The 17,256-nt window shown below is 42.7% G+C and overlaps 1 protein-coding gene across 1 annotated transcript in view; it reads left to right on the top strand.

Annotated features, from left to right (window-relative positions):
* Positions 1-13,109, top strand: part of LOC112252304 (c-Maf inducing protein) — a 38,825-nt gene extending 25,716 nt beyond the window's left edge. Inside the window, 18 exon segments of the mRNA XM_042323112.1 lie at positions 42-104; positions 907-987; positions 1,149-1,252; positions 1,550-1,654; positions 2,265-2,330; positions 2,332-2,378; positions 2,410-2,662; positions 5,545-5,610; positions 7,906-7,932; positions 8,048-8,096; positions 8,184-8,291; positions 8,385-8,501; positions 8,618-8,758; positions 9,134-9,181; positions 9,391-9,537; positions 11,304-11,409; positions 12,110-12,180; positions 12,280-13,109. Of these exon segments, the coding sequence (XP_042179046.1) occupies positions 42-104; positions 907-987; positions 1,149-1,252; positions 1,550-1,654; positions 2,265-2,330; positions 2,332-2,378; positions 2,410-2,662; positions 5,545-5,610; positions 7,906-7,932; positions 8,048-8,096; positions 8,184-8,291; positions 8,385-8,501; positions 8,618-8,758; positions 9,134-9,181; positions 9,391-9,537; positions 11,304-11,409; positions 12,110-12,180; positions 12,280-12,333 (1,653 nt within the window). The 3' untranslated portion in view covers positions 12,334-13,109.
* The last annotated feature ends 4,147 nt before the right edge of the window (positions 13,110-17,256 follow it).

Below are 17,256 nucleotides of genomic sequence, written 5' to 3'. Positions count from 1 at the left end.
TATTGATCAGTCCTGTCTCTGGTATCTCTGTGTGTCCCTAGGCCATTGCTCCTCTCCTGGAAAAGAACCACCCTCCACCGGACCTGTGTGAGTTCTTCTGCAAGGTAAAGATGGGGCCCAAACATTTCACCTCAACCTGTTGTCAAAATCATAACTCTCTTGGCCCTTAGTTAGTGCTAGTGGTAATCTCACTATTCAGCTTGAAATGCCTCCACCCGAGCCCATACAATTGCTAGCTTTTCGGGGGCGTAGCTGGCTGAAGGGCCCTACACCCTATGCAAACAGAGCGACGGAGCGTAGTTTGCATGAAGTGTGTAGAGGCCTTTAGGCATTGTCAAGAGGGCGGTCTTGTGTGTTTTTGCGAGACAGAGGATCCGAGATCTAGGCCCGGTAGGACTTGAGGAATCAAACACACTGACGTCCCTCACCCTAGGGCCATTGTTTGAGCAGAGGATTTGAACTCTTTACAACCATGGCTATCATTAACAGCACAGTTAGTTGTTCCGGGCCTAGTTAATAGAACATTTAGATGGCTGAGATGGAAACGGCGTTTCGGTACAATTTTATAAATGCAGACAGATCATTTGTTAGTTTGATATGGTGTGACCTTTTTATGCCAGTAAAATCAATTACGCGAGAAATGGCGGTCGAAATGCCTTTATGTGCAAATATTGATATAATAACCATCATATCGAAGTAAAATTGGAGTCACGCGATGACATGGAGTGTGTGGTCCTCCCAGTACGACTTGGGAAACCATGCAGTTTATTAGGTTATAGATTAAAACTTATGTAGGGAAAATGTGCATATTTTGTTTATGCGGATTTCAGAATATTGACATGAAAATCTGTCGCAAATTGTATGGACATCTAGCTACTGTTAAATGGTGTTTGTGTGTTTGTGCAGCACTGTCGGGAGCGTCCGCGGTCGATGGTTGTGATTGAAGTGTTCACCCCTGTGGTCCAGAGGATCCTCAAACACAACATGGTGAGCTGAGTTTTCCATCTTATTTCCTGTCAAGGGTCACGCTCAGTTTGTTTATGTCTGTTTTCTTCTGTGGTCATATGTTGGAGTGAGTCAAAGCTCACTATACTGCCTCTTGTCCTCTCTATCCCCATGTTTATTTCTCTGCCTCCTCTCTCTGTCAGGACTTTGGGAAATGCCCCAGACTGCGTCTCTTCACTCAAGAGTACATCTTAGCTCTAAATGAGCTCAACGCTGGGATGGAGGTTGTGAAGAAATTCATTCACAGGTGAGTCGGTGACAACATGTTTTTAGGACTGGAATTTTCTCCACCAACCCAAAACTCAGGACCTAGATATATCAACAGCACCCCCTTGTTTATTTTGTGTTTTCTCCACCAACCCAAAACTCAGGACCTAGATATATCAACAGCACCCCCTTGTTTATTTTGTGTTTTCTCCACCAACCCAAAACTCAGGACCTAGATATATCAACAGCACCCCCTTGTTTATTTTGTGTTTTCTCCATGTTCGATGGAGGGTGTTTAGGGTATTGAATGCTAATTGTGTGTGTGGCTGTGTTTCAGCATGCATGGTCCCTCCGGGCAATGCCCTCACCCCCGCGTCCTGCCCAACCTGGTGGCAGTGTGCCTGGCTGCCATCTACTCCTGCTACGAGGAGTTAATCAACAGGTGAGTGATGTACTGTTACTGTAGTGTTCTGTAGAACCACCACACAGACTAGACTCAATGGCCAAATAAACCTCCCAGGTTAGCATAGGCTATTCTCCTCTCCTTTAAACATTTTAAATGAGATGTTGACTTGAGTAATGAGTCATCTAATTGGTTATCATAACATCATCACCCTGAGCCACTGGGTCCTCAGCCCCTGTGAGGGGACATTTGCTAAATTTCCGTGACATTGTCACCCCAGAGAATCATCGCTCGGATACATGGCTCTCCTCACTCTCCCTCTAAATACACAGGGGTTGTAACAGAGACATACAACCCCAACAGAATGACATGCATTCTTACTATGGACCTCAATGTTGTAGTCTTGAAATTATTATTCAATGTGTGATACAGTGACTTTCTCCATTCCTCTCTTACACAATATTGCCCCCTCTCCATCAATATCTCTCTCTCCTCTTGCCCCCTCTCCATCAATATCTCTCTCTCCTCTTGCCCCCTCTCCATCAATATCTCTCTCTCCTCTTGCCCCCTCTCCATCAATATCTCTCTCTCTCTTGCCCCCTCTCCATCAATATCTCTCTCTCCTCTTGTCCACTCTCTCGCTGTCTAGCCGGGACAACTCCCCAAGTCTGAAGGAGATCAGGAACGGCTGCCAACAACAGAATGAGCGTAAACCCCCTGCCCCTCCGCCTGCTGCGCCCAGAGCCCCCACACCTCCACCAACGTCCCTGCTGCCCCTCTCCCCTCCCCCTCAGCTCCCCTCTCCCCTTCTCCCACACTGCCCCTCTCTCCCCCGCCCTCCATCGTCAACTCCAGTGAGATCCTGGTGGAGTTGGAACGCAACAACAACACTGCCAACGCCAGGCGGAAGGGCCCAGCGGGAAGCGATAGTGAGCCCAACCTGATCGACTGTTTGCTGGTCAGCCCCGCCCTCAACGCCCTGTCAATCCAGCTGCCTGCCCAGGCCGACCGCGTGTTGGGCTGCTTCGCACTCATCCTCAAAATGCTGTGAGTTACCACTACTGTTACTTAGGGCTGTGACGATACCAGTATCGCAATACTTTTTCCTTGGAAAAAATGAAAACACAAAGCAGAACAAACTCTTTGGTCCTTTAAAAACCTGCTGTATGTAAAATATTGTGCTATAGCTTGGAAAATAAATAAATGTGACTCTGTTTCCAACATCAGGGCTGTTTTTCTAAAGAAGTTAAATCTGCTTCATGTTTTGTTTCCTTGCCTGATATTAACGAGTATCGTCTCGGCCCTGTAATGCCTCTCCCTTACTGCCTGCCTTACTATGTCTGTGTGTGTCTAAGGGGGCTTTCACACCAAGTTTGTTTTAAGCAGGGTTTTTTTCTTACTCTGCTACTTTTACCCACTACATTCGGTTTGTTTGGACAGAACACAATCTGCACTCTGGTGACAACACACTGTGGTTTGTTCAAATAGGGTGGTCCCATTCCATTCTGTGGTGCAGTTCGCTGCAGGTGAAAACGTAGTCTGGTCGAAACACAGGAAAAGAATCAGAGGTGCGCACTATTATCGGTTGTTTGACTGCGAGCATTTGATTAAATGCATGCAATATTGTAACTTGATATCTCTGAAACGTTTTGTGTGTAGCGGTGTGCATTTATGAGCGCATCTGATGCAGAGTCATGTCTCCTTTGTTGGCTGCATGTCACAGTTTCCTCACACATGTTACATAGCGGAAGTAATATGAAGGTTGGGGCCAATGTTCCCACTAAGCTGCGCGCGGGCATGCAGCTCCCCCAGGACTGCCACGCAGAAGTATCGCAGAGAAGTGCGAGATTGAACTTCTCATCTTTCTAGTTTTCCCCTTTAGTTAACACTATCAACGTTTCCCTTTGTGTGACTTGTGATCGAATCAACTCAATATTAGACACTTTCAATGTAACATATCGAAACAAAACAAACTAAGCTAAATATTTTCTTGTCGGCAGAGTGCATTGGAGACCCTTTGACTTTTTACACATTTTGTTACGTTACAGCCTTATTCTAAATGGATACAAAAATATACAATCCTCAGCAATCTACACACAATAACCATAATGACAAATTGAAAGCAGGTTTTTAGAATTTTTTGCAAATGTATTTAATATAAAAAGCAGAAATACCTTATTTACATAAGTATTCAAACCTTTTGCTATAGGACTCAAAATGTAGCTCCAGTTTATCCTATTTCCATTGATCATCCTTGAGATGTTTTTACAACTTGATTGGAGTCCACCTGTGATAAATTCAATTGATTGGACATGATTTGGAAAGGAACACTCCTGTCTATATAAGGTCCCACAGTTGACAGTGCATGTCAGAGCAAAAACCAAGCCATGAAGTCGAAGGAATTGTCCATAGAGCTCCCAGACAGGATTTTGTCGAGTTACAGATCTGGAGAAGGGTACCAAAGCATTGAAGGTCCCCAGGAACACAATGGCCTCCATCATTCTTAAATAGAAGAAGTTTGGAACCAGACTCTTCCTAGAGCTGTCCGCCTGGCCAAACTGAGCATTTGGGGGAGAAGGGCCTTGGTCAGGGAGGTGACCAAGAACCCGATGGTGACTCTGACAGAGCTCCTCTGAAGAGATGGGAGAACCTTCCAGAAGGCACTTAAGACTTGCAGACCATTTTCCTGCAATTGTACACATTTCTCCAAGGAGCCAAGACATTTTTGCCGTTTTAAAGCTGATTTCCTACAATGTAGAGTCCCTTTAGAAAGTATTCATACCCCTTGACTTACTCAACATTTTGTTTTACAGCTATTGTGTGCCGCCCTATGGGACTAGCAATCACGGCCGGTTGTGATACAGCCTGGATTCGAACCAGGGTGTCTGTAGTGACGTCTCTAGCACTGAGATGTAGTGCCTTAGACCACTGCGCCACTCGGGAGCCCAAAAAGAACCTGGAATGAGTGGCTGTGTCCAAACTTTTATTGGTATTGACTGGTATTGTAGGCCCATTATCTTCCCTACATACTTTCTCTTTTAGTCTTTTAAATTGACACTGAAAGCATTTTTCGATCCCGATAATGTATTTAATACATGTATACAGTTTATTACAGAAAGTAATGAACTTGACGTAGTCATTGAGTGCTATGAATATAGGACCAAATACATCACTTTTTAATACTTAAACACTTTTTCTCCCCTAATATGGGTGTACAATACGTGCTGTAATTTCTTAACAATTCACCCGATATGGATGGAAATACACTCAAATTAAAGCTGACAGTCTGCAATTTACCGTCATTGTTTGATTCCAAATCAAAAGTTAAGTATAGAGCCAAAAAAAGAGAAAAGGTTTCACTGTCCCAATAATTATGGAGGGCACTGTATATATAAATATATTTATTTTTCTCTCTCTATTTTTCACTGTTATGAGCATATGTGGCCCAAAGAAAATGCATAGGCCCTGCCCGTCCAAGGATTTCAATGTCATAAAAATCCCTGCAAACAAAATTTTGTGAAAAAGCCCTAAGTGTAAACAAGAATGAATATGTGGTGCTATCTGTGTGGGCTGTGCTGAGCAGCTGGACACAGCTGCTGCCTCTGTCCTACTGGGGAATAATTGAAAAGGAGGGAGTGCTGCTTAGTGTGTCTCTCTGAATGGATGGATGATATGGATGTGACGCTGTCGAGCAAGATGTTATATTATGTGTGTGGGAATAGGGGGAATGAACTAAATAGTGTGTCTGTAACAATCACACTGTTGCTTAACAGACATTACTCTGATCCTTGTATTTTTGGGCATCATGGGACTATACTCAGGTTACCTCTTGTGATTCCCTTGGTGACCAGCCCTCTGCTCTCATTCTGTGTACCCCTTTCTGTTGTGTACCTCTTTCTATCATTCACTTTCTCTCTCCAACCATTCAGGTCTGACTACGATGACTGGAGACCAGCCCTGGCCAGTCTGCTGCAGCCCATCCCCTTCCCCAAAGAGTAAGCATACTGCCCTTAAAGCATTAGACCTCTCACTAAATTCTTCAGTCATACAGAAGCTAAACTTAAATCCAAACTGGTTCTCTAGCAGATTAATAAGAATTGCTGACCCCGTGTTCAACCATGACCTTTTTCCCTTCATTCAGATTACAACCTCTCACTTTCAGTGATTTGAAAATGAAATCATCTCCACAATATCGCTATTTTTAAAACAAGAAAGTTGGTTGCAATTTCAGTTTAACCAGAAAAGACAGAACAAATATTACGGTTAAACTCAAATATACTAATTGATCAAATGAAAAGTATAATCTTTGTAAATGATGTCATAATTATGACTGGTGGAGTTGTATCACACATGCAGCTAGCAAAATAATATGTACATGTCTGCTCTTTCCAAAATTACAACCAACTAATTGCAGCATTACTGCAAACATCGAAGGGGGAGAAAGTAAGGAACTTGTCTGTTGGCCCAGCATTAAAGACCAAAATTGGTTGAAGAAAATTGTAATGAATAAAAAAGTATACCAGTTTATTTTAAGGACCCAAAAATTGATAGCTGTGCCATACAGATGCCAAAATAGTTGGGAAGAGATTTTCGATGTACCAACTCCATTGCACATGGTTTATGAACTGATACCCAGTTTAATTTAAATTATTATACAGAATTCTTGCAACCAATATAACGTTATATACACTACATGGCTAAAAGTATGACACCAGCTCGTTGAATATCTCATACCAAAATCTTGGGCGTTAATATGAAGTTGGTCCCCCCTTTGCTGCTATAACAGCCTCCACTCTTCTGGAAAGGCTTTCCACTAGATGTTGGAACGTTGCTGCGGGGACTTGCTTCGGTTCAGACACAAGCATTAGTGAGGCCGGGCACTGATATTGGCCGATTAGGTCTGGTTCGCAGTAGGCGTCACAATTCATCCCAAAGGTGTTTGTTGAGGTCAGCGATATCGATATGGCCCATGCTCTCCGCTGGTTCCAATAAGATAGGCTACTGTTTGCTTCATTGGGAGTTGATCATTTTGATAACTGGAAACAGATTTAGTCTTTTCTTTGTTTTCTCATTTCATTAATAGCCATTGCTTTCTAAGCTGTTTTTCCTACGATTGTATTTTTAAATATTGTGATTGCTGCAACACAACAATCAGTTATCTGGTAGGCTCGTTTTAAAACATGCTAATGATCTTCTTTGGTGTAGTATTTTTCATTTGTATTTTTATGTATATGCACAAGTCATTTTATATAGCAATTTTTTAAAGCTTTCGGTGAAGCTTAACTTCCCCAAGCCTATCGCCTATGTTGACATCAATGTGAAAGTAACCGGTGAATAAAACAGCTGGCCGTGAGACTTCCAAGGCCGAGTTCAAATGCCGACATTAAATTCAGAGCCATCAGGGCGCACTGCCTTAACGGCAGACCGGCAAAGCAAACTGTCTGACACAGTTTCTACTTTCTTAGTGAGAGAAAAGCATGTAGGCTGGCAGCTTCTCAGAGCGACACTCCGCATTGTCCTAAAGGCAGCTCACAATACGCTTAACTGTCGTTGCATTTTAATTGTGATTGGAATGATTTTAGTCAACTTTTTTTATAGCCTACTTCTTTATTTAATGGCCTTTTACATTTTTGGTCTTGAGCTAGGGTATGGCGATTGCCCCTGAATTGTACAACAAAACTTATTTAGATAAAAATTATACACAGTATGTATATATTGTGAATCGCCCATAAGTTCGCCCTCACCCACGGCTGGGACTGTGGGTGAGGGCCTCTCTCTGAGGTGTAGGATCCTGGGATTGGTGTTGACGTGGGTGTGCTGCTGAGGGGCCCTGCTGGGGGATGGGATGGGCTCCAGGCTTGCTGCTGTAATTGGCTCCTCAGCCCTGGCCCTCATTACCAGTCACCTAAAGAGAACTGTTGTTGTCACAGCCGGGAGACTCACCTGCTGCTCACCTGCGCACCAGAGCCTAATCGAAGCATTCAGGCGTCGTTAGAAAGGGCAAAACACTCCGACACAACTCCCAGAATGAATGAGTCAGACGGAACCCCCACACACACACCCTAAGAGCTTCACATGGACATGTATTTATTTGTGTGTTTTGAAGATACGTTCAAATCAACAACAAAAACGGTCTGTATTTCCTATGCAATCCAGCTGCTATCTGTTCAACACCTTTCTGCATGTTTGAGTGTAAACATGGTAGAAGTGTTTAAATGTGTTTTTTTTCATTTCATCATGATTAGTGTATTACATGTTTTAATGATTATTCTTACCTCTCTCCTCTTTAGGGCCCTTGCACATGCCAAGTTCACAAAGTAAGTATCTACAGCCATGACGTTTATTTAACGAATGTTACATTCAGTTACCGTCCAGATTAATCTGTAAGGAAAGCTTGAGGATTGTGCCTGACCTGTCTGTTTGTTTGAACAGAGAGCTGAAATATGTTATTCAGAGGTTTGCAGAAGACCCCAGACAGGAAGTGAGTGTGGCTCTATTAATCACTGTTTCACACTTGTTCCGTGCTAGGTTGGGGTGTGTGGTACTCATGGTTGTGTGCTTGTTGCAGGTCCACTCCTGTCTGCTCAGTGTGCGCTCTGGAAAGGACGGTTGGTTCCAGCTCTACAGTCCAGGGGGTGTGGCCTGTGATGATGATGGGGAGCTCTTTGCCAGCATGGTGAGTGTTTGGTGTTCTTACCCTAATAATCCTAACCCTCATGCCACCTTCTGTTCTAATTGGCTGGACTTGACCTTTGATCCTCTCCTCCAGGTCCACATCCTTATGGGTTCCTGCTACAAAACGAAGAAGTTCCTCCTGTCCCTGGCTGAAAACAAGCTTGGACCCTGCATGCTCCTGGCTCTGCGTGGGAACCAAACCATGGTTGAGGTGTGTGTGTGTGCACCCGTAGCACAGAGCTGACCGGTTTTTATTAGTGTGTGAGTGTGTGGCAGAGAGGTATAAGTGTACAGGAAGGAGAAGTGACCCAAGTGTGTGTGTTTCAGATCCTGTGTCTGATGCTGGAGTACAACATCATGGAGAACAAGGACACCCAGCTGCAGATCATCTCCACCCTGGAGAGCACTCCGGTGGGCCTTCACATGTACGAGCAGCTGTGTGACAGGCAGAGGGAGCTCAAAGAGCTGGTGAGTTACTACTGTAAACCAACAAAGGCTCAAACACCACACGCTCAACCTCGCGCCGCGTTCACAATTATTCTGCAATGTTTCCGCAAAATAAACTAGATATCTGGTTCATCAGAGGACAGCTGTGGTATCTGCTCAGTTAAAACTGTTACTACTCTACACCGTCGACACAGCTAGAGATATCTATTCATTCTTCTGTGTTACCTAATCTTTCTCTGTTGTTACTTCATGGAAATATTAACCCTTTATCTAATTTAAAAGACCTCATATATTTCATCGGTGGCACATTGTTCACAGACACCACCTGCTGTCTGAATGAGGAACTGCAAAGCCTGCTGTAATCAGTCAACATTTTTGTTTCCCTTTCTCCCTCAGCAAAGAAAAGGAGGCCCAACCCGACTTACTCTGCCCTCCAAGTCTACGGTGAGATTGGCTTTTATTATGCTACTCCCATTCCCTTAAAGGTTCTTTGTTTTTCTTTCATATGAACATATGATTAACTAAATGTTCAAATTTGGTAGGATTTTGTTTCTTTTTTCTTCATGTCTCTCCCAGACCCTCCGTCTCAATTAAAGTCAAACAGCTTTATTATGTCTCTCGCTGCCTCTGTATCCGACCATGTCTCTCTGTAGGATGCAGACCTTGCAAGGCTACTGAGCTCTGGCTCCTTTGGGAACCTGGAGAACCTGAGTCTTGCCTTTACCAACGTCACCAGTGCCTGTGCTGAACAGCTCATCAAGCTGCCCTCTCTCAAACAGCTCAACCTGTGGTCCACCCAGGTCAGAACACACACTCACAATCGCAAGTATTCACACACACGTACATTGAACAAAAATATAAACTGCAACAACAATTTCAAAGATTTTACTGTGTTGCAGTTCATACAAGGAAATCAATCAATTGAAATACATTCATTAGACCCTAATCTATGGATTTCACATGACTGGGAATACAGATATGCATCTGTTGGTCACTGATACCTTTAAAAAAAATAGTAGGGGTGTGGATCAGAAAACCAGTCAGTATCTGGTATGACCACCATTTGCTTTATACAGTGCGACACATCTCCATCTCCCCAGTAGAATATTGTCCCACTCCTCTTCAATAGCTGTGCAAAGTTGCTGTATATTGGTGGGAACTGGAACACGCTGTCGCACACTTCGATCCAGAGCATCCCTAACATGCTCAATGGGTGATATGTCTGGTGCTATGCAGGCCATGGAAGAACTGGGTCATTTTCAGCTTCCAGGAATTGTGTACAGATCCTTGCAACATGGGGCCGTGCATTGTCATGCTGAAACATGAGGTGATGGCAGGCGGATGAATGTCACGACAATCAGGTCCTGTCATGGTATGTGTGCATTCAAATTGCCATCAATAAAATGCAATTGTGTTTGTTGTCTGTAGCTTATGCCTGCCCATACCATAACCCCACCGCCACCATGGGGCACTATGTTGACATCAGCAAACTGCTAACCCACATGACGCCATACACGCCCGGTACAGTTAAAACCGGGATTCATCCGTTAAGAGCACACTTGTCCAGCGTGCCAGTGACCATCGAATATGAGCATTTGATCACTGAAGTCGGTTACGATGTCGAACTGCAGTCCGTGAGGACGGCAAACACTCAGATGAGCTTCCCTGAGATGGTTTCTGACAGTTTGTGCAGAAATTCTTTGGTTGTGCAAACCCACAGTTTCATCAGCTGTCTGGGTGGCTGGTCTCAGACGATCCCTCAGGTAAAGAAGCCGGATGTGGATGTCCTGGGCTGGCGTGGTCACACACACACGGTCTGCAGTTATGAGGCCAGTTGGACGTGCTGCTAAATTCTCTAAAACACCGTTGGAGGGGGCTTATGGTACAGAAATAAACATTCAATTATCTGGCAAAAGCTCTTGTGGACATTCCTGCAGTCAGCATGCCAATTGAACGGACGCTCCCTCAACTTGAGACGTCTGTGGCATTGTGGCATTGTATGTGTAAGTATAGTGGAGTGGCCTTTTATTGTCACCAGCACAAGGTGCACCTTGTAATGATCATCCTGTTAAATCAGCTTCTTGATATGCCACACTTGTCAGGTAGATGGATTATCTTGGCAAAGGAGAAATGCTCACTAACAGGGATGTAAACAAATTTGTGTTTTTTTAAATAATCTTTTTGTGCATATCTTATTTCAGCTCATGGAACCAACACTTTACATGTTGCGTTTATATTTTTGTTCAATTTATATTTAACATTTTAGCTATTTAGCAGACGCTCTTATCCAGAGCAACTTTCAGGGGCAATTAGGATTGTGTGCCTTGCTCAAGGACACATCGGCAGATTTTTCACCTTGTCTGCTCAAGGATTCGAACCAGCGACCTTTCGGTTACTGGCCCAACGCTCTAACCGCTAGGCTACCTGCCACCCTACACACGCACACTAGTATTAGCACACTCACACACACATACACACACACACACATATTTAGTTGTTATTTGAATTGGATAAGTAATACTGTGCATGACTTTGAAAGACATTCTTCCTGTTGTCTTTCCTTCAGTTTGGAGATACAGGATTGCGGTTGCTGTCTGAACACTTGGCGTGTCTGCAGGTGTTGAATCTGTGTGAGACACCCGTGACCGACGCCGGCCTGCTGTCCCTCAGCTGTAAGAACTTGTCTCAATCATTTAACTATATACTTCTCGCATACCGTATACTTCTGGCCTGCCACACGACCTCATGCATTCAGTATAGATCAGGCTTCCCACACAATATCCTAACTCTATATACACTGAGTGCACAAAACATTAGGATCACTAACTCTTTCCATGACATAAACTGACCAGGTGAATCCAGGTGAAAGCTATGATCCCTTATTGAGGTCAACTGATAAATTCACTTCAGTCAGTGTAGATGAAGGGGAGGAGACCTGTTAATGAAGGATTTTTTTTGGCCTTCGAGACAATTGAGACATGGATTGCGTATGTGTGCCATTCAGAGGGTGAATGGTCAAAAAACAAAAGATGCCTTTGAACGGGGTATTGTAGTAGGTGCCAGGCACACCGTTTTTTGTCTAGAACTGTCATGCTGCTGGGTTTTTCACGCTTAACAGTTTCCCGTGTGTATCAAGAATGGTCCACCACCCAAAGGACATATACCCAACTTAACACAACTGTGGTAATCATTGGAGTCAACGTGGGCCAACATCCCTGTGGAACGTTTCAACACCTTGTAGAGTCCATGCTTCGACAAATTGAGGCAGTTCTGAGGGCAAAAGGGGGGTGCAACTCAATATTAGGAAGCTGTTCCTAATATTTTGTAGACTCAGTGTCTGAACGGTGACTTATTTATGCGTGTCTCTTCCAGCCATGAAGAGCCTGTGCAGTTTGAACATGAACAGCACCAAGCTCACAGCAGACACATATGATGACTTAAAGGTAAGATGAACCTTCATTCCCTCTCTGACAAGAACATATTAGTATATCAACAAATATCACATTTGTTTTGGTCTCTTATCTTCTTTCTGTCCCTGTCAGGCAAAACTCCCCAATCTGAAGGAGGTGGACGTCCGCTACACCGAGGCCTGGTGAACACATCCTGTATGACATCACTAGAACACCAACTCCCACATCACCGGAACATCATCGGAACACATAGCCTCTCTTACATCAACAATAAGAGGATCCTCTCCCATCTCTAGATGAGGATACTTTTATCTGGAGATGACATCAAAACGCCACGACCTCTCTAGTAACATGTCCATGGAAAATTACTATCTTTCTAGTGACATTGTCAAAATGCAAGGACCTGTTCTTTCTTGTGAAATCAACATGCAAGGACCTCCTTTTTAGTGACATCATCAAAATGCAAGGACCCACTTTCTTGTGACATAAGGGACCCTCTCTTGCTCTCATTCTCTCTCATGTGTTGTTGCTCACTCAGTCCCTGTCCACATCCTATTTGCCCTCAATAGACTCGTCATAGATTTCCTCTGTGTTGTGTCATATGTACACAGAACAAAGTTAACAAATGGTGGATCTTGCCCCTTTCCCCCCTCTCCCTCTCCTGCTCTCTCTAAGGACCTTTGAGTTTAAATTACCTCTCTTCCCTCCATTTACTGGGAGCTATTCTACCCTTGTCTGATGAAGGCTGGATAACCAGGTCACATTCCAGTACATTTTTTTGATATTGCCTCTAGTCAATCCAAATGTAGCTTTAAAAGACTATTCAACTGTCATTTTGGTCTTGTTGTTTTGTTTGGGTTCTTTCAGGTTAAGAGTCGGGCCTTTCCAGTCCTTCATTGGGAATGAGGTGCTACCTCAAAAAAATAAAAGTTGCAAGACTGTGCCTAATGCCTTGTATAACACGTTCACTCTCAATCAATTTTTATCAACTTGAATGAACGTATTTTTCCAGATATCTCTGCTTTCACATATTGTTTATATATATATATATCACACACACACACAGTACCAGGCAAAAGTTTGGACTCACCTACTCTTTCAGGGCTTTTTCTTTATTTTTACTATTGTCTACATTGTAGAGTAATAGTGAAGACATAAAAATGATGAAATAACACATATGGAATCATGTAGTAACCAAAAAAGTGTTATCAAATTAAAATATTTTTTAGATTTCTTCAAAGTAGCCACCCTTTGCCTTGATGACAGCTTTGCACAATTTTGCACACTCTCTCAACCAGCTTCACCTGGAATTATTTTCCAACAGTCTTGAAGGAATTCCCACATATACTGAGCATTTGTTGGCTGCTTTTCGTTCACTCTGCGGTCCAACTCATCCTAAACCATCTCAATTGGGTTCAGGCTGGGTGATTGTGGAGGCCAGGTCATCTGATGCAGCACTGCCATCACTCTCCTTCTTGGTCAAATAGCCCTTACACAACCTGGAGGTGAGTTGCGTCGTTCTCCTGTTGTAAAACAAATGATAGTCCCACTAACTGCAAACCAGATGGGATATCTCTGAAGAATGCTGTGGTAGCCATGCTGGTTAAGTGTGCCTTGAATTCTAAATAAATCACTGACAGTGTCACCAGCAAAGAACCATCGCACCTCCTCCTCCATGCATCACGGTGGGAACCACACATTCGGAGATCATCTGTTCACCTACTCTGCGTCTCACAAAGACACGGCGGTTGCAACCACAAATCTCAAATTTGGACTCATCAGACCAAGGGACAGATTTCCACCGGTCTAATGTCCGTTGCTCGTGTTTCTTGGCCCAAGCAAGTGTCTTCTTATTGGTGTCCTTTAGTAGTGGTTTCTTTGTAGCAATTTGACCACGAAGGCCTGATTCACGCAGTCTCCTCTGAACAGTTGATGTTGAGATGTGTCCGTTACTTGAACTCTGATGCATTTATTTGGGCTGCAATTTCTGTGGCTGGTAACTAATGAATTTGTCCTCTGCAGCAGAGGTAACTCTGGGTTTTCCTTTCCTGTGGCGGTCCTCATGAGAGCCAGTTTCATCATAGCGCTTGATGGTTTTTGCGACTGCTCTTGAAGAAACTTTCAAAGTTCTTGAAATTTTACGGATTGCCTGACCTTCATGTCATAAAGTAATGATGGACTGTCTTTTCTCTTTGCTTACTTGCCATAATATGGACTTGGTCTATCTTCTGTATACCACCCCTACCTTGTCACAACACAACTGATTGGCTCAAACGCATTAAGAAGGAAAGAAATTCCACAAATAACTTTTAACAAGGCACACCTGTTAATTGAAATGCATTCCAGGTGACAACCTCATGAATTTGGTTGAGAGAATGCCAAGCGTGTGCAAAGCTGTCAAGGTAAATGGTGGCTACTTTCAAGAATCTAAAAAATATTTTGATTTGTTTAACACTTTTTTTTGGTTAATACATGATTCCATATGTGTTATTTCGTAGTTTTGATGTCTTAACTATTATTCTACAATGTAGAAAATAGTAAAAATAAAGAAAAACCTTTGAGTAGGTGTGTCAATTTCTGACTGGTACTGTGTATATGTATGTATGTTTTATTTATATATATATATATATATTCCCTGTTGACATTTTAAAAGCAGACATTTCAGGAGCTCTGCTCTGCAGTTGCAACATCCATTAAAAGGAAAACATGTTTGTACATAACTCCCATATTTAATAGAATGGTTGTGCAGTAGGTGGTCTGGGACTGCCTTGTATTTATGATTACTCTCTTCATATCCCGTTTTTCTGCCTCACCTAATTTTGTCATATACCTTTTTTTCACTTTCTAAGCAATTTATCCATAATCCATGTTGTGGCTTCAACAGAGGCCCCATGTGCACCTTGCATCAACCTCTCAATGTTGCCTTTTTGGCATGATGGGGCATGTTTTTATAGAGATGAATATTAGACACTTTTTGCTAGTGGATGTAGATATACAGGCCATGGACATCCTTAATCGGATAGGAATATTTTGTCATTGTCAGGAGTGAAGAGGCTCTGTAAAGGCAACAGCATGGTGTGTAGATGACCCTGATTTTTAAAAAAGGGGCACATTAACTGCCCAAAGTGTCTAGACTAAGATTTTAATTCACAATTGTTTGCCATACTGTACTTCAAAAAAGAAACTATTGCATCAAACATCAGTACTGTCTTAAACGTGACATAACGGTGGATTCTAATGTGCTAATCATCCCCATCAAGCATGGAGAGAGGGCACTGTTTGGAGCATCCTCACCCATGAAAGTAGTACATGTATCTCAGTTAAAATGTTTTGCATTCAATCTTTATTTGAAATCCTAAGAACACTTTCTGTTTACACGGGCATACTGTGGACAAGTCCATTTTTTAAAAACCACCTGTTTTGAATTGATTTGCCATATTGTTACCAAGGAATGTTATTTCAGCATTCAGGTATGTGACTTTGCCCACACAAACAGGAGAACAGTGTTGTCCTCTGTGTCGCTTCTCTTCTGCTGTAGGTGGCTTTGATCAATCTGTCCCTTCTCTGTGCCCTTTCAGGGTGTCTTACACAATCAGATCGTTCTTTTGACTGCCCTTCTCTGGTCCCATCCACTTCTTGATTTTTCAGTTTTGGCAGAACTTAAAGAACACAGAGTTGGACACCGTCCAATAAGAGTTCAATGCTATGTTTATTTTGAGTGCCATTACGGTTACTGGCACTACATTTCATTGTGTATGGGCATCTTTGGTCTGGCTTAGGACCTCATGCTATCACTTCCTGTGTGTGTGTGTGTGTGTGTGTGTGTGTGTGATATATATATGTTATATATATATATCATACACACACACGTGTATATCATTTTCTGTCTCCCTTCCCTCTGTGCTTCTTAGTCTCCCTGTTAGGGAGGCTGTCATTGCCTTCATCTTAAGGACATGTGCGTGTGGTCATTAACTTTTTATTTTCACACAAAGTGCACTGTAATCTGTCGTGTTTTCATGGTTAGTATCTTTTAATGATTTGTTTGTCAACTGTTTATTTGATTTGATCACGTTATCAGTTTGTCACCTGAATTTTTTTTGGCATGTACATTTTGCATCAGCTGATGTTTTTTTTTATTTTGTAACTTTATTTTAAAGATTTGAATATGAAAAGGGTCAGATCACTAGCTCTGAAGTCGACCTACACCCTTTGTCCATGGGTTACCACAATGTTCTGATCGAAGCTCAATGATAAGCAGTACATGTCATAAACCAGCGATTTAATCACCTTGGTGTGTGATTACAGACCTTTGTATTGCGGGACACATTAGCTCGTGCACAAAATACTGTGTAATGATATGAACATAGTATGTATGCCAGTGAGTGTACTGGTTACTGTACCGGTTGTACACTGGTGACATACTGTGTGTAATGATATGAACATAGTATGTATGTGGGAACCTGACCTGAGGATTTCTTTTGTAGCCCTGATGTTCCTCTAGTTTTTAACATTGAAATGTATATCTGCAGCTGGCTAAAGAGGGAGACAGAGGTTGGAATGTGGAGGGTTTTAGTACTGTAGAGGAAATTGTGACAAAAACAAATCCATTTGTTATATCACTTTCCTGTGGAGCTCACTGTGCTTTGCTTTGGTTTATGTCTCCTCTAACTCTCTCTTCTCTCCTCATTCCTCTCTTTTCAGAGGTCATATTACAACCTGTACTCATTTTTCTGAATTTGTAAAGATTTCTATAATTTGAATTGTGACCGCGGCTTGAGTCTTAATGTGGTTGACAGCGGGGCGCCTGCTGCTGTAGCACCCCTGCTAACGCAGTGATGGACATAAACTAGATTTATGTTCCCCTCATTTCCTCTCATCTGCATTATCTGCTTCTACAGCTGGGTTACTACTGCTCTGTGGCTGTTGTAATAAAAAAACAAGACCTTCTACGGGAAAATAAAATACTATGATGTGAAATCATTTCAATCAAAATAAACTGTCTGTGAATATGTTTAAAATGTGAGTGCTGCATAGTTATTTATAGGTTCTGTGTAAGTTTCACTGTTTTCAAATGCCGTAGTTTAATCTGATCAAATGAAGCGAAGATGG

This window comes from Oncorhynchus tshawytscha, linkage group LG06 (genome assembly GCF_018296145.1).
Source record: "Oncorhynchus tshawytscha isolate Ot180627B linkage group LG06, Otsh_v2.0, whole genome shotgun sequence".
Taxonomy (NCBI): domain Eukaryota; kingdom Metazoa; phylum Chordata; class Actinopteri; order Salmoniformes; family Salmonidae; genus Oncorhynchus; species Oncorhynchus tshawytscha.
Note: the sequence above shows the minus strand (reverse complement) of the source record. Positions and strands in the feature narration are given on the sequence as shown.